Consider the following 24,759-nt stretch of genomic DNA (forward strand, 5'->3'; position numbering starts at 1 on the left):
ATATTTATATTTATATAAAAGCTACAAGTCTGTGTCAGTGTCTCCGACTTCATCTTTTTTTTAAAAAAAAAGTTTTTTTTATTTTTTACACAAACACACATATAAACATATTTTCTCTGAACAGAGTATTTGGCCGATTCACAAATTTAAACTGTGTTTAGTCATTTTAACTAAATTTACAATTTCTATACTTCCTTTTTGCCATCATATTTATTCTCCTCTATCTATTCCCGGGAATGCGGGCAGCGGTGGCTGGAAAAGAGGGGCGTTTGACTTTAGGAGCTCCCATTCGGCTCGCTTGGCTCCTGGGCGCACAAAGGACTTAGGCAGCGGCGGCGGAGGCTCTTCACATTGCTGGGGAGTGAAGTCATCGCGACCACTCTGCCCTGAGCTGCCCGCTGGGTGGCCAGAGGGGTGACCAGCCGCAAATCATGGCACCCGCCTTGTTCCCCGAAGCTGCCAGGCGGATTTCCCCCCCCCAGACCGTCCGGAAGAGGGTTGTTCCTCAGGCTGTGCCCCGACCCAGATCCCTGCTGTCTGGAACTGCCCAAAAATGGCCAAACGGTGGGGGCCGGCGGGTGGGCAGCGCTACATTCAGCGTATAAATCGCACCCAGATTTTCACCCCCTTTTGGGGGGTAAAAAGGTGCGTCTTATACACCGAACAATACGGTAGTCATTTCTACTTTCACCACCATATACCATTAAAGGTATTTCAATTATTACAGTTTAAATTGATTCATATTACTAAAAACGAATCCTTATCTAAATTTCAAAAATGCAAATAAAAATATTCCAATTATTCATTTCATTTTTACAATCATACGATTTCCCATTTCTTACTACAATTCATATTTCAATTCTAAGTATATATAGCATATTTCTCTTTCATTTCTATCTTTTTCTCCCTTTTCATTTTTATTTTTGCCTTTTTCTTTCCCCTTTTTTTCTTTTGCGCTTTAAAATCTTGAACTCTCCTATTTTGCCCTATATTTCCCCTTGTTTCCCATCTCTTTTCTTCTTTTCTTATTTCCCCTGTTTATCCCAGTGTAATCATTTTGTATTTCAAAATCCTGGACTCTTCTATTTTACCCTGCATTTCCTGTTGTTTTCCACCCTTTTTCTCTCTTTTTTATCTTTTCCCTGTTAATCCCAGTGTAATCATTTAAGTTTTTTATGTTCTTTCTATTCCACCCTTCTTTCCTTCTTTGTCTCCTTCCATCCTTGTTTTTTCCATTGTTAATCCCAATGTAATCTCTAAAAACCTCCTTTTTATTGTTGCTATCCACATATTCAATTAGTTTTTCAAAATTAATCTCATTGTCTTTATCTTCTTTTTTTATTTTCAGTCTCTGTATCTTACTTCTCTGTCTTTATTTCCTTGTCAGTTTGAGCATGCTCTATCTCAATTTTTGGGTCCTCAAGTTTCGATTCTCCATGTAACATTGTAATTATTAATCTTATTTCTGTTTTCCATGACGAGTACATCATTTCCATCATTTCTCTAATTTCCTGCGCCATTTTATTATTTCTGGGTTGATATTATTCCAGGATGTAGCAGCTGCCAGATAACGTTGTTCCCCCTTTCCGCCTCTTCTGCATGCGCCAGGGGGTGCAAAGTGAACAGCTGGGCTGATTAACCTGAAATTGTGTCTCCCCCCCCCTGGAAAAAAGTCCTAGGGCTTATTTTGGAGCCCCAAAAAATGTAAGCAAGTTTTATTTTGGGGAAAACACGGTATCCAAAAGTTAATTCCTAATTATAAAAGGAAATTCTTATTTTTAATGGATCAAAAAAGTCTACTGCTTTGGAACCCCTTTTCCATACACTATGCATTTTTACAGATTCTCCTGGGCATGAAGCAAATTTTGAGAATCAACACAAACCAATTAGCATCATCTTTTCCTGCTATGCACCTTCTTATGTCTATTAAATTCACTACAGGTTCTGAATTTCTTTCCACACTCCACACACTCATACGGCTTCTCCCCCGTGTGGATTCTCTTATGGAGTGTAAAATAACTCCTGTCTTTGAAAGCCTTTCCACACTCAATGCATTTAAACGGCTTCTCCCCTGTGTGGATTCTTTTATGACGTGTAAGACTCTTTCCGTCTCTGAAACTCTTTCCACACTCAATGCATTTAAATGGTTTCTCCCCTGTGTGGATCCTCATGTGGTAGGTAAGAGTGCCACTCTCATTATAACATTCTCCACACTCCAGGCATTTATAGGGTTTCTTCCCTGAGTGAAGCCTTCTATGGTACCTGAGTGAATTATTGTGACTAAAGCTTTTTCCGCACTCGTAACATGTATACGGTTTCTCCCCAGTGTGGATCCTCTTGTGGCTACGAAGGCTACTTCTTATTCTGAAATTCATGCCACACTCGGTGCACTTATAGGGTTTCTCCCCTGTGTGAATCCTTTTATGGATCATCAGTGCTCCAGTATCAATGAAGCGTTTTCCACACTCCTGGCACTGATATGGTTTCTCCCCAGTGTGGGTTCTGCTATGTAGGATATAGCTTCTTTTTGCATTGAAGCTCTTTCCACATGTACGGCATTCATATGGTTTCTCCCCAGTGTGGAGCCTTTTGTGGCAAGTGAGGGACGACAATTCAGTGAAGCATTTGCCACATTCGATGCACTTATAAGGCTTTTCACCCATGTGGGTCCTTTTATGGGTATTAAGGTTACTTGTTTGACTGAAGCGCTTCCCACACTCGGTGCATCGATGTGGTTTCTCTCCACTGTGGACACTTCTATGGGATGTTAAGTGGCTGGATTTACGAAAGCTCTTTCCACACTCCATGCATTTGTACGGTTTCTCCCCTGTGTGGGTCCGTTCATGGGCATGAAGGCCACTAGAATTGACAAAGCGCTTTCCACACTGCAGGCACTGAAAGGGCTTCTCTCCCGTGTGCATTCGGTGATGGACCATAAGATGTGAAGAGCAACTGACGCGCTTTCCACACTCCATGCATTGAAGTGGTTTTTCCCCCGTGTGGGTCCTCTCGTGTGACTTAAGATGAACTTTTTGACTGAAGCTCTTTCCACACTGCAGGCATTTATAAGGTTTCTCTCCTTTATGCATCCTATTATGTTTAGTTAGCGTATCACGTCTATTGAAGCTTTTTCCACACTCCAAACATTCATAGGGTTTCTCCCCTGTGTGAATCCTCTTATGGGAACTAAGGATACCTTGGGTACTGAAGCATTTTCCACACTCTGTGCATTTATACGGCTTCTCTCCAGTGTGGATCCTCTTATGAGAATTGAAATTGCCTATTTGGGTGAAACTCTTCCCACACACTGTGCAATGATACGGCTTTTCCCCTGTATGGGTCCTATTATGGTAAGTGAGGTGACTTGCACAGCGGAAGCTCTTCCCACATTCCAGGCATTTACATGATTTATTTCCAGTGCGGCTTTTTTTCCGGGAATTTGGTTTCTTGCTCCAAGTAAGCCTCGTTCTACCCTTCCTGCATTTATGCAACTTCTTTTCTCTGTGGATGCTTTGATGGGTAGTAAGGGTGGTGCTCTTTCTGAAGGTCTTTCCACAGGTGATGCATTGATGCTGCTGCTTCTCTTCGTGGACCCTCTTATGTGAATTAAGATGATTTTTCTGCCTGAAGGTCCTTCCACAATCCAGACATTTGTGTGGATCCTCTGTTTTGTGAATTTTTTTATGTGATGCAACGGAGCGGCTTGTATCGAAGCTTTCTGCACACTCTGTACATTTGTACATTTCCCCTCCTTCTTGTATGCTTTCATGTAAAGGAGGAGGAAGGGTCCCTCTGGAGTGTTGCCTGCTTTCATCTTGTTTCTCTCCAGCAGGGCTTTCGCAACACTCACATAATCCCAATTCATCTCGGAGTGTTTTCCCACACTTTGAACACACTTCTTTTTCTTGGCAATCATCTGTGTCCAATAAGACATTGGGATCTGGACAAGGGAAACCAGAGCAATTCTCCAGCTTCCCCGTTAACTGCTTTTCCTCAGAACTTTGCTTTCCATACATCTTTTCTACGTCTTCTTTTTTGTCTTTTGGCAAAGATGCTGCTGCCTCTTGGCCAGAATCCTCCATCTCCCATCCATCATCTGCTTGTAACAGAAAAAAAGAAAAGTTAAGACAAACTTAGGTGTGAAAAGGATCAAGCACCATTGCTGTATTTGAACACTTATCAATATTCTTCCAAACTCCCATTTGTTCAAAACATGATGCTATGTTTGTTATTAAGTTGATATAAAATTTGATCTTTGGCTCCTAAATGTAAATATCTCAACAGAATCTCTTACCTAAGGAGGCCATGTTCCTCTTGGTTTCCAGCATGACCTCTTGGTACAGGGCTTTTTGCTCAGAATCCAGCAGGGCCCACTCCTCCACGGAGAAAAACACAGCTACATCCTCAAGCGATACCAAATCCTGACACAGGGAGAGGAGAGAAACCACAACGTATTCCATGAACATTCATAACAATGAACACTTCAATTAATTACATTTGAGTCTACTTCTTAATTAAAAACCTCTAGTTTTCAAGTAGGGCGAACAAACATGTTAGGATATTGAATTTAGAATCTGAAACAGTAAAGTGTACAAATAGGCCGGAACACAATTGTAACTGATTAGTTAGAGTGCTGACTCATGCATGATGCAATCTACGCTATGATTGGTTGCTGTAAGTATAAAGGGGCGTTTCCCTTTTTTCCCTCCTTTTTTCCTTCTGTATGTTCTGCATGATGTTTTAGATTTACCTCATGATGTTCCTGACTATCTTATGTTCTCCCTTTTCTGGATGATGACAAAGACTGCGGTAAATTTGTAGGTTAAACATATTTATATTTATATAAAATCTACAAGTCTGTGTCAGTGTCTCTGACTTTATCTGGACAGCTGCTGGGCAATTTCATGACCAAACATCTTCCCTGGTTTCCGAAAACATAAAGTGCCTCTGGCTAGAGATACATCTAGTTAATGTTTTATTGGTTTGTCCGATGCCACAGGAGCATCAATCTCATATTCGTTTGTTGCCCATTGATGGGCTTGACCTTGGATATCTTGACTGAATCCAACACTGGGTTAATTGTACCCAGTGTGGTGAGCCGATGAATCCTTCCAAATCAAGTGGGTTCACCATTTAATTTCTGTGCAAAAGTCAAGCTTGAACTTTACTTTTTACTTTAGGCTCTCATGGTCAACACTTTTTAAAAATCCTTAGTAAAGACCACATCTGGAATACCGAGTTCAGTTTTGGTCACAACATTACCAAAAAGATGTGGAGACTTTGGAAAAAGTGCAAAGAGCAACTAAGGATTAAAGGCCTTGAGACTAAAACATATGAAAAACGATTGCAGGAACTGGATATGGCTAGTCTAGAGAAAAGAAGGACTAGGGGAGACATGGTTTAAGAAGAAATTTTTAAAATGTCTTAATTGGTTTGTGATTTTTAATTTTTGGGCCAAATTTATATATATTTTTAATTGTTTTTTAATATTTGTATTTCATGTTCTTACTTCTGGCTGTACACCGCCCTGAGTCCTCAGGGAGAAGGGCGGTATATAAATTGGAAATAAAATAAAAAGATAGCCGTGTTCCAGTATTTCTGGGGCTGTGAGAAAAATTAACTAATGGAACGATTTGCCTTCAGAAGTTGTGGGCTGGAGGTTTTTAAGGACAGACTGGACACCCACTTGTCTGAAATGGTATAGGGTCTCCTGCTTGAAACAGGGGGATAGACTAGAAGATCTCTAAGACCCCTTCCAATTGTGTTATTCTGTTATTGCGAGATTGGCACATCTGGGGAAGGGAGGGAAGAATCCTCCTACCTGCCTTGGAAGCTCAACCTTTGTTAATCCTCCACTATAAAGACCTGAGGTTCCGGGGGATGAAGACGAGGCCACGAGAGTGTCTAGGAGTGGAAAAAAAACAGCAAGGGAATAATTTGCCATCAAACATCCTAATGATATTCCTGAGCAGCCAGTGCAGAAGGCTGATTTTAGCCTATTTCGAGGCTAACTAGGGAGCCCCTTTATGTGAGTCCCTTGCAGCCACACCAACATTACCTAGAAGCTCACCCTGGGTGAGAAGAAAATTGAAAGGGGTGGAAGGACCAAGGATTGGATTCAGAGGAAGATTATCTCAGCCATGAATGTATGTATTAAAGGACCACATGTCAACGTCTCACCGCTGACATAGAAAGGAAGATAAGCCCTGGACTTTGGAAATGAAGCGGGGGGGGGGCATTCCTGTGAAATGAGGAGACAAGAACTCAGGAGAATGACTTGGAAGATAGCCAATGAGAAGCAGATAATTGGGGATCGGAAAGGGAGGGATTGGGGGGCAAAAGGTCAGTCTTGTCCGCATTGAGTCATGATCCGGTTGCTGTGCTTGAATAAAGAGAAGATTTCCTTAAAGATTGGCAGTTTGGAAATTCATTTATTTTGAGATAGCATCGAAGTCTGACACCACAGAGCTGGACTGGAGGCCTCAATCAGATCCGCTCCCATTTCCAGGGAATTGTGCTGAGTTGTTAGTCAGGAGTACTAGATCTGGCCTGGCACCAACAAAGGGACAGAGTCCAAATTGTCTCTCACGTATACAGGTAGTCCTCGAATTACAGCCATTCATTTAGTGACTCTTCAAAGTTACCAGGACACTGAAAAAACACTGACTCCTGGCAGCTTTTCACAGGACCTTTGCAGCATCCCCATGGTCACCTGATCAAAATTTGGACACTGGGCAACTGGCTCATATTTGTAACGACTACAGAGTCCCAGGGTCATGTGATCCCATTGCAATCTTCCCACAAGCAAAGTCAATAGAGAAGCCAGATTCCCTTAACCACTGTGTTACTAGCTGAACAACGGCAGGGTTGTTCACTTAACAACTGGAGCAAGAAAGGTCATAAAAAGGGGGAAAACTCACTTAGCCACTATCGCGCCAAGCAACAGAATTTCTGGGCTCGATTGTGGTCCTAAGTCAAGGACTACCTGTATTCAGATTTGGACAATGGCTGGGATAGATCTGGAATGATTTCTTTCATGCTTTCATATTTCAGTGACATCACCAGGAAATACAGTTGTTTGATTGACAGGAGATACAGTAAGGAAGGTGTTAAGGATATTGTTGTTGTGTTACCAACCAGCAGAGTGTAGAGCACAGAGAAACGTTGCTGAGAGCAATGAATAAGAGATGTGCAAACTGGTTTATCAAGAGTTTACTTTATAGTGAAAAAACACTCTCATAGTCTTTAAATCAATCCAAGTCTTTGCCAGTTAAATCAGTCCAGTGATACAAAATCTTCTTACCACACAAACAGTAGGTGGTTAGAATAACAAACTCCCTCTGGTTCACAAACCACGATGATAGCAGATCCATCTAACCGATGATAGCACAATGGATAGCACTCCTCACACTATGGTAGCTTATCATCAACTGAATACTTTGCAGTACCTTCCTTAAATATGTTCACAACCAGTAATAATCCAATTACAGCATGACTCAGCATTACAATGAATCAGCAGTAAAACTTTAAAGTCACACAATACGTATTTATGTTAAAGTCACAGAACACATATATTGCCTGGACAACTTGTTAGGCTCAAATCATATCCTAACAGAAGGTACCAAAGAAGCCATGCCGACATCCTGTAGCCTTAAGGATTTTTAGCAAGACAGTTGTGGTTTCTCTCTCACCTTTCCCAGATATGGGACCCAGGTCTTTATTTCAGCCATTTCAAGGTACGAATCTTGATCCCCAGAATCCTGACTAAGGTCACTGGAGGCTTTTAAGAAGAGACTGGACAGCCAATTGTCTGAAATGGTATAGACTCCTCCTCCTCAAACAGGGGGTTGGACTAGAAGACCTCCAAGGTCCCTTCCAACTCTATGTGGCGGCTGGGACCGCGATTTGAGGATGGGGCGCCGACCTACCTTTTGGGTCCTTTGGGGTCGTTTGGAGGAGCTATGACCCCCAGGACTGGCCGGGGGAGCTCTCTGCCAGCACGGAGAGGGTTTTTTCTCCTCCGTGGCTGAGCAGAGCAGAGAGGACGGCGCGATGTCGGGAGCCGATGCTGGGCCGATCAGCTGGGCGTCGGCGGCGTTTTCCGAGGCTGGAGGCCGTCCAGGCGCCGGGACGCCGCTGCGCAGTGGGTTTTTAAGCCCGGGGGGGTTGCCCGAAGAGTTACAAGACGTGCCGGGCACCCCCGAAGATCTCTGGGATGCCGCCAGACTTTTTAGTCTGGCGACGATGGCGCAGCGGCGATGGCGATGGCGGTGGAGGCAGCCGGCGGTCGGAGGGCGTTGGCGCCCCCCCCCCCTTGGAGCTCCTGGAGCTGGAGTCGGAGTTTAGGAGTTGGGGGGGCAATGAACCAACGAGAATTAAATAAGACCGGGAGACCTACAACCATGGCTGGGGCGGAAAGGACCTGGTTTGACTTTTTTTTTTCCCAGGCCTCAGGCGGCCTCAAACTGTGGTTGTGCGAGAGGTTGGGGACTTGAAACAACTGCCCCACTTCCGCCTCATTTGTCTCTCCCCAGCGCTCCCTTTTAAGACCGGGCCCACGGGGACCAACTTTAGCCGGTGGGACTCACTTCCGCTATGTTCTCACTACCAGCTGAACCCCCTGACTGTGGAGAGGGCTATGGAAAATTGGAGGTCGGTCCATAGCTGCATCCCTTCGGCTAAGGGGGCTGGACACCAGTTGGCCACCGTGAGAGGGTGGCCTGGTGTTGGGGCCTCCTGAGGGCTGAATCGGGATGTATTCACACATAAGCACTTTACCAGCGGTGGGGACCCGACCATCGGACCAACTGCCGTGAGAGGGCGGTTTCTTTGGACCTGATCCCTGGACATTGGATGTACTGACTCTATTGCTGCCACTTCACCACAAATGGGGGCGGACCAGCTGACCTAATCACCGTGAGAGGGTGGTTGGATCGATTTTCCCCCTTGGATTGTGGTCGTTGTGGAATGTGACTGTGTCCTCTGTTGTGAGGGGACAGTGGACTTGGTCCTGTGAATTATGTGTGAGATTCCCCATTTCCCTACCTTCTTCCCTGTCCTTTTAGGACCCTTAGGATATGGTCATGGCGAGCCACTATGACCAAACTGTACTCAGCAGCGGAGCTTCTTGGTCTGCGAGACTCCCCCCTCTCGCAGGCTTGGCCCTCCACTCTATCGAGGGCCTACCTCGATGACGGGCTTTGGAACCCCGAGAGGTGGCATGTCGCAAAGAGGGGGTTGCGGGGTTTTTTAAAATTGTCTATGTCTAATCTTTTAAGGGGTTTGGGGAGGGGGGAGGGGGGTGGTATTGGAATTAGGGGCGTGGGTTTGGGGGATAACCCACCAAGGGGAGGGTCGGGCCCGGCCACGACACGCGGCGGGGCGGGTGGGGGACCCGGGGGCAATGGAGGGGGTCGAGCTTGTTCGGACTGTGTTTTTACCATCAGTACTGTGAGTGGGAGGGGTAGATATGGCGGGAGCAGGGGGCCATATCATGTTAAGGGAGCACGCACCCGCTGTCTCCAAGCGGTAGGGTGCTCCGGCCCCCAAGGCTCCACCCGTTTGCCAGGTTGCACAGATCCTCACGGCCCGGGCCTTCGTCTGATGTTGTGCAACGCCAGGTCCGTAGTAAATAAAGCCCCCCTCATCTGTGATCTTGTTCAGGAGGGGGGAGCGGACCTGGCGGGTATTACGGAGACCTGGTTGGGCCCGGAGGGAGGGGTCCCTCTGGTAGAAATGTGCCCACCAGGCTTCCGCGCATTCCATCAGCCGAGGTCACAAGGGAGGGGCGGGGGAGTAGCGGTTATTATTAGAGAAGGCCTTAGGCCCAGGGAGACCACTGTACCTCAGACAGCTGGTTGTGAGTCCCTCCTTGTGAAGTGGGGCCATGGGGTTCAGATGGGCTTGCTGATCACGTACCTGGCTCCCTGCCGCGTGGCAGCAACCCTGCCTGAGCTACTCAACGTTATTGCTGCGGTGGCGGTTGATACCCCCAGACTTATGGTCATGGGGGATTTCAACCTGCCGTCCGTGGGCGAGACGTCTGAGGTGGCTCAGGAGTTCATGGCTTCCATGACGGCCATGGATCTGACCCAACTAATTCATGGCCCTACGCACACTGGGGGAAACACACTGGACTTGCTTTTTGTCTCTGGACAGTGGTTGAGTGATCTTGAGATAGGGGATGTAGTCATCGAGCCCTTGTCATGGTCGGATCACTCTCTCCTTCGCCTTGACCTTCGTACCGCGGCACCCCGCTGCAGGGAGGCGGAACCGATAAGATGGTACCGCCCCAGGCGCCTGATGGAACCTGATAGGTTCCAGACGGAGCTTGGGCCAATTCCTGAGGTTCTGGCTCACGCCTCGACTGGAGACCTAGTGGCCGCCTGGGATAGGGCGGCCGCTGGGGCCCTGGATCGAGTCGTGCCTTTGCGGCCTCTGACCCGGCGCGGATCTCGCCTTGCTCCTTGGTTTACCGAGGAGCTGAGGGAGATGAAGCGCCGGAAAAGACGCCTAGAGAGTAGTTGGAGAGCTAGTCTTTCTGAATCGGACCGGACACTGGTTAGATCCCATATTAGGACTTACCTAGTGGCGATAAAAGCAGCAAAATGTACGCATTTTGCTGCTCTTATTGCGTCATCAGATAATCGCCCGGCCGCCCTGTTTAGGGTGACCCGCTCCCTGCTCCACCAGGAAGCGCGGGAGGACCCCTTGGAGGGAAGAGCCGAGGACTTTGTTCAGTATCTGTATGACAAAATCACTCAGATTCGGGAAGGTCTGGACTCTGACTGGGTAGATCCAGCGAGAGTGACGGAGGCAGGTCTTGAGACTGTTATCTGGGATGAGTTTGATCCTGTGACCCCAGATGACGTGGACAGGATTCTGGGTAGATTGAACGCGACCACATGTTTGTTGGACCCGTGTCCCTCCTGGTTAGTGCTGGCTTCCCGGGAGGTGACGCGAGGCTGGCTCCAGGGGATTATAAATGCTTCATTGGGTGAGGGTGTCTTCCCCGCCGCCCTTAAGGAGGCGGTGGTGAGGCCCCTCCTCAAGAAGCCTTCCCTGGACCTGGCAATATTGGCTAATTATCGTCCAGTCTCCAACCTTCGTTTTGTGGCGAAGGTTGTTGAGAGTGTGGTTGCGGGACAGCTTCCCCAGTACCTGGATGAAGCGTCGTATCTAGATCCGTTCTAGTCGGGTTTCAGGCCTGGATACAGCACGGAAACGGCATTGGTCGCGTTGGTTGATGATCTCTGGAGGGCTCGGGACAGGGGCTGTTCCTCTGTCCTGGTCCTGTTAGATCTCTCAGCGGCTTTTGATACCATCGACCATGGTATCATGCTGCACCGGTTGGAAGAGTTGGGGGTGGGAGGCACCGTACTAAGGTGGTTCTCCTCCTTTCTCTCCGACCGGTCGCAGTCTGTGTTGACAGGGGGGCAGAGGTCAACCCCGAGGCCCCTCATATGTGGGGTGCCGCAGGGATCGGTCCTCTCGCCCCTTTTGTTCAACATTTATGTAAAGCCGCTGGGCGAGATCATCCGTGGTTTTGGGGTGGAGTACCATCAGTACGCTGACGACACCCAGCTGTACATCTCCACCCCGGATCACCCCAACGATGCCCTTGAAGTGATGTCCCGGTGCCTGGAGGCTGTGTGGATCTGGATGGGGAGGAACAGGCTCAGGCTCAACCCATCCAAGACCGAGTGGCTGTGGTTTCCGACATCCCGATATAGTCAGCTAATGCCATCGCTGACTATTGGGGGCGAATCATTGGCCCCCACGGATAGGGCTCGCAACTTGGGCGTCCTCCTGGATTCACGGCTGTCGTTAGAAGAGCATGTGACGGCCGTGTCCGGGAGGATTTTTCATCAGGTTCGCCTGATTCACCAGTTGCGTCCCTATCTAGATCGGGACTCCCTACACACAGTCACTCATGCCCTCGTTACTTCTCGTCTGGATTACTGCAATGCTCTCTACATGGGGCTCCCCTTGAGGTGCACTCGGAGGCTCCAACTGGCGCAGAGTGCGGCCGCGCGGGTGGTGATGGGAGCGACATGGAGTTCCCATGTGACACCTCTCCTGCGCGAGCTGCACTGGCTCCCGGTGGTCTTCCGAGTGCACTTCAAGGTTCTGGTTATCACCTTTAAAGCGCTCCATGGCTCAGGACCTGGTTATTTACGGGACCGCCTGCTACCACCAATAGCCTCCCACCGGCCAGTACGCTCCCATAGAGAAGGGCTCCTCCGGGTGCCGTCGGCCAAACAATGTCGGCTGTCGGCCCCTAGGGGGAGAGCCTTCTCTGTGGGGGCACCTACGATTTGGAACGAGCTCCCCCCGGAGATACGTAGGATCCCGGATCTGCGCACCTTCCGCCGCGCACTTAAGACTTTTCTATTTTATCAAGCTGGCCTGGCCTAAATCTTCCCCCTTTTTAAATGTGGAAATTTTAAATTTTTAAATTTTAAATTCGTCTTTTTATAGGGGTATGGGTAAGGCATTTTAAATTGGGGAGCCATTTTAGATTTAATTCTGTTTTAAACGTATTTTAATTGTTTATATTGTATGTTTTTAACTTTGGCTGTGCACCGCCCCGAGTCCTTCGGGAGAGGGGGCGGTATAAAAATCTAATAAATAAATAAATAAATAAAAATAAATATGTATGTTATTCTATGTTTATATAATGTTCACCTTCCTTATCAGATGATAGAAACTCTTTTCAAAGCTGGGACTTGCCCTTTGGAATACCCCACTGTAAAAGAGGAAAATTAGGGCCCTTTTATTGCTGGTGGACTTCAACTCCCAGAATTCCTGACACAGCTGGCTCGGGGATTCTGGGAGTTGAAGTCCACCAGTCCTAAAAGGGCCCTAGTTCCCCACCCCTGGCCTACAGCAAGACTTTAAAAACGCAGTTAAATTGAAGCATGGAAAGGAATCGAAGGGATGAAAGCAACGAGGGCGAAGAGATTAAAGGGCCTCAGAAGGAGCCTTTCCCCGATGCTCCCTCCGGAGGCGGCTCCTCTCGACACAAGGGCTCCTGGGAGGGATCGCCCCCTTTTCTCCCCGCCGCTTCCGCAGCCCTCGAACTCCCAGCCTCCCGGATCTGAAACGGCCCCAGAGAAAAGGAAAAGGAGGGGAAACGACCAGGAATAATAATAGTAATAATAATAATAATCTCCCCCAGGAGAAAGTGGGGACTGCAGGAGGATCTTAGCAGCGCCCCAAGAAGCTGCACTGAAGGGTCTCCTGTCCGAGCATTTCCCCAGGTGGGAAGAAGGAAGGGAGGGAGGGAGGGAGGAGCTGCTCACCTGGCGCTCCATAGGAAAGAGGCGGCTCTCTTCCTCGCCCGGACTCCGCTCCCCAAGAGAGGCGCCCAGGATCGCCGCCGGACTCGCACCTGGATCCCCCTCCCCGGAACGACCCCAGCCAGGAGTCAACCAAACAGGAAGCGCTTGTAGCTCCTCCCCTCTCCGTTAAAGCTCCTCCCACTCTCTAAAGGCCTGAGAGCGCCGCCCACTCGGGGTGCCCCTGCTTGCCCCCCCCTCCCCTCCCCCGTGGGATGGTCAGCTGGGCTTCTTTGCCCCAGGGAGAGAACCGGGGGAGAGGGGGAGGGGAGGAAGCCCAGGATGGGAGGAGGGAAGGGAAAGGTATGAGGAGCAGCAAAGTTACACATTACAAATTAAGGGAGTTGGAAGGGACCTTGTAGGTCATCTAGACCAACCTCCCCAAGCAGGAGACCCTGCACCATTTCTGACAAATGGCAGTCCAGTCTCTTCTTGAAAGCCTCCAGTGATGAAGCTCCACAACCTCCCAAGGCAACTTCTGTTCCATGGGTGGATTGTTCTCACTGTCAGAAAATTCCTCCTTGTTTGTAGGTTGAATCTCTCCTTGATCAGTTTCCATCCATCATTCCTTGTCTGGCCTTCAGGTGCTTTGGGGAACAGCTTCACCCCCTCCTCTCTGTGGTAGCCCCTCAAATATTGGAGCAGTGCTATCATGTCTCCCCTGGTCCTTCTCTTCACTAGACTAGCCGTGCCCAGTTCCTGTAACCGTTCTTCATCTGTTTTAGTCTCCAGTCCCCTAATCATGTTTGTTGGTTTTCTTTGCTCTTTTTCTACGGTCTCAACATCTTTTTTATAGTGTGGTGACCAAAACTGGATGCAGTACTCTTGGTGTGGTCTTACTAGGGCTTTATAGAGCGGTATCAGTACCTCCCTTGATCTTGATTGTATCCCTCTGTTAATGCAATTTAGGATTGCATTGGCTTTTCTGGCTGCCACCACACACTGCTAGCTCATATTTGGATGGTTGTCCACTAAGACTCCAAGATCCTTCTCACAGGTATTGCTACTAAGCCTGGTTTCACCCAGTCTATATGTGTACTTTTGGTTTTTCTTGCCTTAGTGTAGGACTTTACTTTCGTCTACATTGACTTTCATTTTGTTATGTTGGAAGAAATATCCTTCTGGGTTCTGCTCCAAGTGGGGGAAAAAGACACTGGAAACATGGAGACTGCTTGTAAAGATGGTTTAATGGTGGACAGGATCACATGGCTTGAGTTCCTGAAAAGAAAAGGGCAGATACAGCGAATTTTCGGGTTTTATGCTCTCTCTGGCTTTGAACTTCCTGGGACCCAGAAAGAGTATCCTGATTGGTTGTCAGACTCCCAGCTAGATGAGGAATAAATATGGCAAAAAGGAAATATAGAAATTGTAAATTTAATTGAAATGACTAAACACTGTTTAAATTTGTGAACCAGCCAAATATTCTGTTCAAAGAAAATACATTGTATGTTTGTATGTGTGTTTCTAATTATTGCTATTTATTCATATTTGTTCTCTTTTATTCTTTAAAGTTTAGCAATTCATTCTTTATCTTAATATCTTTATATTTGTTTGGGGTTGGCTTTCTTCCCTTTCATCTTTTTTATTGTACAGCAATCTTTCTCCTCAAACCTACCACCACTCTCTTTTCTTTCCTTCTTACTTTCTCTTCCCCCCACCCTCTTTTTCTCCTCCCTACTTCCTCTTCCTTTCTCCTTCTCCTCCTCTCTTCCTCCCTCTCTTACCCTCACTCCTACTCTAATTTCCCTTCCCTTCCTTCATCCCTCTCTATTGCTGTATCCTTTTATGCATATGGATTACTCAGAAGGCTGAAAAAGTTATTTTTGACTGGTCCTCGCACTTTTGACCAGTCCTCAAACTTACGACTGTCCTCACATTTTACATTTTTTGCCCTATCTTATCACCATGGTGAAGAGAAGAACCGCAGTTGTGAAACAACTGACACAGTCGTTAAAAATGCTGCAATGGGCATAAATGTGGCACCCATGCTATACGTTCGCCATCACGGTGTTAAGACTTACTTCATTGATGTTCCTGACTGTTTTTACTTTTCTGGATAATGACAAAGACTGCTGTAAATTTGTAGGTTAAATATATTTATATTTATATAAAAGCTACAAGTCTGTGTCAGTGTCTCCGACTTCATCTTTTTTTTAAAAAAAAGGTTTATTTTTTACACAAACACATATACAAACATACAATGTATTATCTCTAAACAGAATATTTGGCCGATTCACAAATTTAAACTGTGTTTAGTCATTTTAACTAAATTTACAATTTCTATACTTCCTTTTTGCCATATTTATTCTCATCTATTTTTTTAAACCAATATTACCCTCTTCATTCTCATCTCTAATCTTAACCAAATTCAATTTTTCCCTTCTATTCTATGTTGCACCCCTTCCCATTGTCATCTGTTTTTATATCGATCCTCAAATTAATTAATTATATAGTGTTACAATTGTTCAATTCTTATAGGAATACTGCAGCCACTTATTTTATAACATACATTTCCTTTGATAATACAATCCAACATTTTAGTATAAATCAGTTGTTTTTAACTATCTTTTTTCTTTGTATATTAATCGTAAACCAAATAATTTTCCCTATGTTTCGTTATATAAATTCCAAAAATATGAACGCAGATATTCCAATTATTTCCATTTTCATACAATCCAGCTTCTTACAAATCAATTATGTTTAAATAATAATAAACCAAATAGTTTTTCCCATATGTTCCTCCAAACCACAACTTAAATCATTTCTGTTTTCACCACAATATACAATTAAATATCCTCTAATCATATAGCTTTTCCCATAGATTGCTCAAAGCCACAACTTAGTCATTTCTACTTTCACCACCATATACCATTAAAAATATTTCAATTATTAGTTTAAATTTATTCGTTTCTAAAAACTTATCATCTAAATTTCAAAAATGCAAATAAAAATATTCCAATTATTATTCATTTCATTTTTATAATCGTATGATTTCCCATTTCTTACTACAATTCATATTTCAATTCTAAGTATATATAGCATATTTCTCTTTCATTTCTTTCTTTTTCTCCCTTTTCATTTTCATTTTTGCCTTTTTCTTTCCCCTTTTTTTCTTTTGCGCTTTAAAATCTTGAACTCTCCTATTTTGCCCTATATTTCCCCTTGTTTCCCATCTCTTTTCTTCTTTTCTTATTTCCCCTGTTTATCCCAGTGTAATCATTTTGTATTTCAAAATCCTGGACTCTTCTATTTTACCCTGCATTTCCTGTTGTTTTCCACCCTTTTTCTCTCTTTTTTATCTTTTCCCTGTTAATCCCAGTGTAATCATTTAAGTTTTTTATGTTCTTTCTATTCCACCCTTCTTTCCTTCTTTGTCTCCTTCCATCCTTGTTTTTTCCATTGTTAATCCCAATGTAATCTCTAAAAACCTCCTTTTTATTGTTGCTATCCACATATTCAATTAGTTTTTCAAAATTAATCTCATTGTCTTTATCTTCTTTTTTTATTTTCAGTCTCTGTATCTTACTTCTCTGTCTTTATTTCCTTGTCAGTTTGAGCATGCTCTATCTCAATTTTTGGGTCCTCAAGTTTCGATTCTCCATGTAACATTGTAATTATTAATCTTATTTCTGTTTTCCATGACGAGTACATCATTTCCATCATTTCTCTAATTTCCTGCGCCATTTTATTATTTCTGGGTTGATATTATTCCAGGATGTAGCAGCTGCCAGATAACGTTGTTCCCCCTTTCCGCCTCTTCTGCATGCGCCAGGGGGTGCAAAGTGAACAGCTGGGCTGATTAACCTGAAATTGTGTCTCCCCCCCCCTGGAAAAAAGTCCTAGGGCTTATTTTGGAGCCCCAAAAAATGTAAGCAAGTTTTATTTTGGGGAAAACACGGTATCCAAAAGTTAATTCCTAATTATAAAAGGAAATTCTTATTTTTAATGGATCAAAAAAGTCTACTGCTTTGGAACCCCTTTTCCATACACTATGCATTTTTACAGATTCTCCTGGGCATGAAGCAAATTTTGAGAATCAACACAAACCAATTAGCATCATCTTTTCCTGCTATGCACCTTCTTATGTCTATTAAATTCACTACAGGTTCTGAATTTCTTTCCACACTCCACACACTCATATGGCTTCTCCCCTGCATGGATTCTCTTATGGAGTGTAAAATAACTCCTGTCTTTGAAAGCCTTTCCACACTCAATGCATTTAAACGGCTTCTCCCCTGTGTGGATTCTTTTATGACGTGTAAGACTCTTTCCGTCTCTGAAACTCTTTCCACACTCAATGCATTTAAATGGTTTCTCCCCTGTGTGGATCCTCATGTGGTAGGTAAGAGTGCCACTCTCATTATAACATTCTCCACACTCCAGGCATTTATAGGGTTTCTTCCCTGAGTGAAGCCTTCTATGGATCTTGAGTGAATGTCTTTGACTAAAGCTTTTTCCGCACTCGTAACATGTATACGGTTTCTCCCCAGTGTGGATCCTCTTGTGGCTACGAAGGCTACTTCTTATTCTGAAATTCATGCCACACTCGGTGCACTTATAGGGTTTCTCCCCTGTGTGAATCCTTTTATGGATCGTCAGTGCTCCAGTATCAATGAAGCGTTTTCCACACTCCTGGCACTGATATGGTTTCTCCCCAGTGTGGGTTCTGCTATGTAGGATATAGCTTCTTTTTGCATTGAAGCTCTTTCCACATGTACGGCATTCATATGGTTTCTCCCCAGTGTGGAGCCTTTTGTGGCAAGTGAGGTACGACAATTCAGTGAAGCATTTGCCACATTCGATGCACTTATAAGGCTTTTCACCCATGTGGGTCCTTTTATGGGTATTAAGGTTACTTGTTTGACTGAAGCGCTTCCCACACTCGGTGCATCGATGTGGTTTCTCTCCACTGTGGACACTTCTATGGGATGTTAAGTGGCTGGATTTACGAAAGCTCTTTCCACACTCCATGCATTTGTACGGTTTCTCCCCTGTGTGGGTCCATTCATGGGCATGAAGGCCACTAGAATTGACAAAGCGCTTTCCACACTGCAGGCACTGAAAGGGCTTCTCTCCCGTGTGCATTCGGTGATGGACCATAAGATGTGAAGAGCAACTGACGCGCTTTCCACACTCCATGCATTGAAGTGGTTTTTCCCCCGTGTGGGTCCTCTCGTGTGACTTAAGATGAACTTTTTGACTGAAGCTCTTTCCACACTGCAGGCATTTATAAGGTTTCTCTCCTTTATGCATCCTATTATGTTTAGTTAGCGTATCACGTCTATTGAAGCTTTTTCCACACTCCAAACATTCATAGGGTTTCTCCCCTGTGTGAATCCTCTTATGGGAACTAAGGATACCTTGGGTACTGAAGCATTTTCCACACTCTGTGCATTTATACGGCTTCTCTCCAGTGTGGATCCTCTTATGAGAATTGAAATTGCCTATTTGGGTGAAACTCTTCCCACACACTGTGCAATGATACGGCTTTTCCCCTGTATGGGTCCTATTATGGTAAGTGAGGTGACTTGCACAGCGGAAGCTCTTCCCACATTCCAGGCATTTACATGATTTATTTCCAGTGCGGCTTTTTTTCCGGGAATTTGGTTTCTTGCTCCAAGTAAGCCTCGTTCTACCCTTCCTGCATTTATGCAACTTCTTTTCTCTGTGGATGCTTTGATGGGTAGTAAGGGTGGTGCTGTTTCTGAAGGTCTTTCCACAGGTGATGCATTGATGCTGCTGCTTCTCTTCGTGGACCCTCTTATGTGAATTAAGATGATTTTTCTGCCTGAAGGTCCTTCCACAATCCAGACATTTGTGTGGATCCTCTGCTTTGTGAATTTTTTTATGTGATGCAACGGAGCGGCTTGTATCGAAGCTTTCTGCACACTCTGTACATTTGTACATTTCCCCTCCTTCTTGTATGCTTTCATGTAAAGGAGGAGGAAGGGTCCCTCTGGAGTGTTGCCTGCTTTCATCTTGTTTCTCTCCAGCAGGGCTTTCGCAACACTCACATAATCCCAATTCATCTCGGAGTGTTTTCCCACACTTTGAACACACTTCTTTTTCTTGGCAATCATCTGTGTCCAATAAGACATTGGGATCTGGACAAGGGAAACCAGAGCAATTCTCCAGCTTCCCCGTTAACTGCTTTTCCTCAGAACTTTGCTTTCCATATATTTTTTCTGCAATTTCCTTTTTCTCTTTTGGCAAAGGTGCTGCTGCCTCTTGGCCAGAATCCTCCATCTCCCATCCATCATCTGCTTGTAACAGAAAAAAAGAAAAGTTAAGACAAACTTAGGTGTGAAAAGGATCAAGCACCATTGCTGTATTTGAACACTTATCAATATTCTTCCAAACTCCCATTTGTTCAAAACATGATGCTATGTTTGTTATTAAGTTGATATAAAATTTGATCTTTGGCTCCTAAATGTAAATATCTCAACAGAATCTCTTACCTAAGGAGGCCATGTTCCTCTTGGTTTCCAGCATGACCTCTTGGTACAGGGCTTTTTGCTCAGAATCCAGCAGGGCCCACTCCTCCACGGAGAAAAACACAGCTACATCCTCAAGCGATACCAAATCCTGACACAGGGAGAGGAGAGAAACCACAACGTATTCCATGAACATTCATAACAATGAACACTTCAATTAATTACATTTGAGTCTACTTCTTAATTAAAAACCTCTAGTTTTCAAGTAGGGCGAACAAACATGTTAGGATATTGAATTTAGAATCTGAAACAGTAAAGTGTACAAATAGGCCGGAACACAATTGTAACTGATTAGTTAGAGTGCTGACTCATGCATGATGCAATCTACGCTATGATTGGTTGCTGTAAGTATAAAGGGGCGTTTCCCTTTTTTCCCTCCTTTTTTCCTTCTGTATGTTCTGCATGATGTTTTAGATTTACCTCATGATGTTCCTGACTATCTTATGTTCTTCCTTTTCTGGATGATGACAAAGACTGCGGTAAATTTGTAGGTTGAACATATTTATATTTATATAAAATCTACAAGTCTGTGTCAGTGTCTCTGACTTTATCTGGACAGCTGCTGGGCAATTTCATGACCAAACATCTTCCCTGGTTTCCGAAAACATAAAGTGCCTCTGGCTAGAGATACATCTAGTTAATGTTTTATTGGTTTGTCCGATGCCAGAGGAGCAGCAACCACATATTCGTTTGTTGCCCATTGATGGGCTTGACCTTGGATATCTTGACTGAATCCAACACTGGGTTAATTGTACCCAGTGTGGTGAGCCGATGAATCCTTCCAAATCAAGTGGGTTCACCATTTAATTTCTGTGCAAAAGTCAAGCTTGAACTTTACTTTTTACTTTAGGCTCTCATGGTCAACACTTTTTAAAAATCCTTAGTAAAGACCACATCTGGAATACCGAGTTCAGTTTTGGTCACAACATTACCAAAAAGATGTGGAGACTTTGGAAAAAGTGCAAAGAGCAACTAAGGATTAAAGGCCTTGAGACTAAAACATATGAAAAACGATTGCAGGAACTGGATATGGCTAGTCTAGAGAAAAGAAGGACTAGGGGAGACATGGTTTAAGAAGAAATTTTTAAAATGTTTTAATTGGTTTGTGATTTTTAATTTTTGGGCCAAATTTATATATATTTTTAATTGTTTTTTAATATTTGTATTTCATGTTCTTACTTCTGGCTGTACACCGCCCTGAGTCCTCAGGGAGAAGGGCGGTATATAAATTGGAAATAAAATAAAAATAAAATAAAAAGATAGCCGTGTTCCAGTATTTCTGGGGCTGTGAGAAAAATTAACTAATGGAACGATTTGCCTTCAGAAGTTGTGGGCTGGAGGTTTTTAAGGACAGACTGGACACCCACTTGTCTGAAATGGTATAGGGTCTCCTGCTTGAAACAGTGGGATAGACTAGAAGATCTCTAAGACCCCTTCCAATTGTGTTATTCTGTTATTGCGAGATTGGCACATCTGGGGAGGGGAGGGAAGAATCCTCCTACCTGCCTTGGAAGCTCAATCGTTGTTAATCCTCCACTATAAAGACCTGAGGTTCCGGGAGATGAAGACGAGGCCACGAGAGTGTCTAGGAGTGGAAAAAAAACAGCAAGGGAATAATTTGCCATCAAACATCCTAATGATATTCCTGAGCAGCCAGTGCAGAAGGCTGATTTTAGCCTATTTCTAGGCTAACTAGGGAGCCCCTTTATGTGAGTCCCTTGCAGCCACACCAACAATACATAGAAGCTCACCCTGGGTTAGAAGAAAATTGAAAGGAGTGGAAGGACCAAGGATTGGATTCAGAGGAAGATTATCTCAGCCATGAATGTATGTATTAAAGGACCACATGTCAACGTCTCACCGCTGACATAGAAAGGAAGATAAGCCCTGGACTTTGGAAATGAAGCGGGGGGGGGGACATTCCTGTGAAATGAGGAGACAAGAACTCAGGAGAATGACTTGGAAGATAGCCAATGAGAAGCAGATAATTGGGGATCGGAAAGGGAGGGATTGGGGGGCAAAAGGTCAGTCTTGTCCGCATCGAGTCATGATCCGGTGCTTGAATAAAGAGAAGATTTCCTTAAAGATTGGCAGTTTGGAAATTCATTTATTTTGAGATAGCATCGAAATCTGACACCACAGAGCTGGACTGGAGGCCTCAATCAGATCCGCTCCCATTTCCAGGGAATTGTGCTGAATTGTTAGTCAGGAGTACTAGATCTGGCCTGGCACCAACAAAGGGACAGAGTCCAAATTGTCTCTCACGTATACAGGTAGTCCTCGAATTACAGCCATTCATTTAGTGACTCTTCAAAGTTACCAGGACACTGAAAAAACACTGACTCCTGGCAGCTTTTCACAGGACCTTTGCAGCATCCCCATGGTCACCTGATCAAAATTTGGACACTGGGCAACTGGCTCATATTTGTAACGGTTACAGAGTCCCAGGGTCATGTGATCCCATTGCAATCTTCCCACAAGCAAAGTCAATAGAGAAGCCAGATTCCCTTAACCACCGTGTTACTAGCTGAACAACGGCAGGGTTGTTCACTTAACAACTGGAGCAAGAAAGGTCATAAAAAGGGGGAAAACTCACTTAGCCACTATCGTGCCAAGCAACAGAAATTCTGGGCTCGATTGTGGTCCTAAGTCAAGGACTACCTGTATTCAGATTTGGACAATGGCTGGGATAGATCTGGAATGATTTCTTTCATGCTTTAATATTTCAGTGACATCACCAGGAAATACAGTTGTTTGATTGACAGGAGATACAGTAAGGAAGGTGTTAAGGATATTGTTGTTGTGTTACCAACCAGCAGAGTGTAGAGCACAGAGAAACGTTGCTGAGAGCAATGAATAAGAGATGTGCAAACTGGTTTATCAAGAGTTTACTTTATAGTGAAAAAACAATCTCATAGTCTTTAAATCAATCCAAGTCTTTGCCAGTTAAATCAGTCCAGTGATACAAAATCTTCTTACCACACAAACAGTAGTTGGTTAGAATAACAAACTCCCTCTGGTTCACAAACCACGATGGTAGCAGATCCATCTATCCGATGATAGCACAATGGATAGCACTCCTCACACTATGGTAGCTTATCATCAACTGAATACTTTGCAGTACCTTCCTTAAATATGTTCACAACCAGTAATAATCCAATTACAGCATGACTCAGCATTACAATGAATCAGCAGTAAAACTTTAAAGTCACACAATACGTATTTATGTTAAAGTCACAGAACACATATATTGCCTGGACAACTTGTTAGGCTCAAATCATATCCTAACAGAAGGTACCAAAGAAGCCATGCCGACATCCTGTAGCCTTAAGGATTTTTAGCAAGACAGTTGTGGTTTCTCTCTCACCTTTCCCAGATATGGGACATAGGTCTTTATTTCAGCCATTTCAAGGTACGAATCTTGATCCCCAGAATCCTGACTAAGGTCACTGGAGGCTTTTAAGAAGAGACTGGACAGCCAATTGTCTGAAATGGTATAGACTCCTCCTCCTCAAACAGGGGGTTGGACTAGAAGACCTCCAAGGTCCCTTCCAACTCCAAGTAGGTTATTCTATGTTTATATAATGTCCACCGTCCTTATCAGATGATAGAAACTCTTTTCAAAGCTGGGACTTGCCCTTTGGAATACCCCACTGTAAAAGAGGAAAATTAGGGCCCTTTTATTGCTGGTGGACTTCAACTCCCAGAATTCCTGACACAGCTGGCTCGGGGATTCTGGGAGTTGAAGTCCACCAGTCCTAAAAGGGCCCTACTTCCCCACCCCTGGCCTACAGCAGCCTTTCCCAATCTTGGGAGCTGTAAAATAGGTGGACTTCAACACACATGGAGAATTCTGGGAGCAGAAATCCACATGCCACAAAGTTGCCAAGGCTGAGAAACAGCGGCCCACAGGAGAAGGCCGATAAATGCACCCAAGACTCTAAAAACACAGTTAAATTGAAGAATGGAAAGGAACTGAAGGGATGAAAGAAAAGAGGGCGAAGAGATTAAAGGGCCTCAGAAGGAGCCTTTCCCCGATGCTCCCTCCGGAGGCGGCTCCTCTCGACACAAGGGCTCCTGGGAGGGATCGCCCCCTTTTCTCCCCGCCGCTTCCGCAGCCCTCGAACTCCCAGCCTCCCGGATCTGAAACGGCCCCAGAGAAAAGGAAAAGGAGGGGAAACGACCAGGAACAATAATAGTAATAATAATAATAATCTCCCCCAGGAGAAAGTGGGGACTGCAGGAGGATCTTAGCAGCGCCCCAAGAAGCTGCACTGAAGGGTCTCCTGTCCGAGCATTTCCCCAGGTGGGAAGAAGGAAGGAAGGGAGGGAGGGAGGAGCTTCTCACCTGGCGCTCCATAGGAAAGAGGCGGCTCTCTTCCTCGCCCGGACTCCGCTCCCCAAGAGAGGCGCCCAGGATCGCCGCCGGACTCGCACCTGGATCCCCCTCCCCGGAACGACCCCAGCCAGGAGTCAACCAAACAGGAAGCGCTTGTAGCTCCTCCCCTCTCCGTTAAAGCTCCTCCCACTCTCTAAAGGCCTGAGAGCGCCGCCCACTCGGGGTGCCCCTGCTTGCCCCCCCCTCCCCTCCCCCGTGGGATGGTCAGCTGGGCTTCTTTGCCCCAGGGAGAGAACCGGGGGAGAGGGGGAGGGGAGGGAGCCCAGGATGGGAGGAGGGAAGGGAAAGGGATGCGGAGCAGCAAAGTTATACATTACAAATTAAGGGAGTTGGAAGGGACCTTGTAGGTCATCTAGACCAACCTCCCCAAGCAGGAGACCCTGCACCATTTCTGACAAATGGCAGTCCAGTCTCTTCTTGAAAGCCTCCAGTGATGAAGCTCCACAACCTCCCAAGGCAACTTCTGTTCCATGGGTGGATTGTTCTCACTGTCAGAAAATTCCTCCTTGTTTGTAGGTTGAATCTC

The 24,759-nt window shown here is 45.2% G+C and overlaps 3 protein-coding genes across 6 annotated transcripts in view; 1 reads left to right on the forward strand and 2 right to left on the reverse strand.

Annotated features, from left to right (window-relative positions):
- The window catches only part of LOC148115997 (zinc finger protein 57-like), a 74,450-nt gene that overhangs the window by 34,460 nt on the left and 15,231 nt on the right, over positions 1-24,759 (forward strand). The gene's annotated exons all lie outside the window — the stretch shown is intronic.
- Positions 915-13,466, reverse strand: LOC148116000 (uncharacterized). 2 transcript variants are annotated; one of them, XM_087884694.1, is made up of 4 exons: positions 13,305-13,466; positions 5,822-5,904; positions 4,295-4,421; positions 915-4,096 (listed from the first exon to the last, which is right to left on the reverse strand). In XM_087884694.1, the coding sequence occupies exons 3-4, from the start codon at positions 4,326-4,328 to the stop codon at positions 1,893-1,895; spliced, it is 2,238 nt and encodes a 745-aa protein (XP_087740820.1). In that variant the 5' UTR covers positions 4,329-4,421; positions 5,822-5,904; positions 13,305-13,466; the 3' UTR covers positions 915-1,892. The 2 variants fall into 2 exon arrangements, with proteins under 2 accessions (XP_087740820.1, XP_087740819.1); XM_087884693.1 differs by lacking the exon at positions 5,822-5,904 and having other exon boundaries at positions 13,305-13,460.
- On the reverse strand, positions 14,510-24,343 carry LOC148116001 (uncharacterized). 3 transcript variants are annotated; one of them, XM_087884637.1, is made up of 4 exons: positions 24,183-24,343; positions 21,337-21,419; positions 19,799-19,925; positions 14,510-19,600 (listed from the first exon to the last, which is right to left on the reverse strand). In XM_087884637.1, the coding sequence occupies exons 3-4, from the start codon at positions 19,830-19,832 to the stop codon at positions 17,397-17,399; spliced, it is 2,238 nt and encodes a 745-aa protein (XP_087740763.1). In that variant the 5' UTR covers positions 19,833-19,925; positions 21,337-21,419; positions 24,183-24,343; the 3' UTR covers positions 14,510-17,396. The 3 variants fall into 3 exon arrangements, with proteins under 3 accessions (XP_087740763.1, XP_087740762.1, XP_087740764.1); XM_087884636.1 differs by lacking the exon at positions 24,183-24,343 and adding an exon at positions 22,814-23,744; XM_087884638.1 differs by lacking the exon at positions 21,337-21,419 and having other exon boundaries at positions 24,183-24,334.

This window comes from Pantherophis guttatus, chromosome 2, assembly GCF_059756535.1.
Source record: "Pantherophis guttatus breed Tessera chromosome 2, ASM5975653v1, whole genome shotgun sequence".
Classification (NCBI taxonomy): domain Eukaryota; kingdom Metazoa; phylum Chordata; class Lepidosauria; order Squamata; family Colubridae; genus Pantherophis; species Pantherophis guttatus.

Coding starts and splice junctions, on each gene's coding strand:
- LOC148116000 (XM_087884693.1), bottom strand. Junction 4,097..4,294: donor GAGGAACATGGCCTCCTTAG/GTAAGAGATTCT, acceptor TGTTACAAGCAG/ATGATGGATGGGAGATGGAG.
- LOC148116001 (XM_087884636.1), bottom strand. CDS start 22,883: ATGGATCTGCTACCATCGTGGTTTGTGAACCAGAGGGAGTTTGTTATT. Junction 21,420..22,813: donor AACCAACTACTGTTTGTGTG/GTAAGAAGATTT, acceptor TTCCACTCCTAG/ACACTCTCGTGGCCTCGTCT. Junction 19,601..19,798: donor GAGGAACATGGCCTCCTTAG/GTAAGAGATTCT, acceptor TGTTACAAGCAG/ATGATGGATGGGAGATGGAG.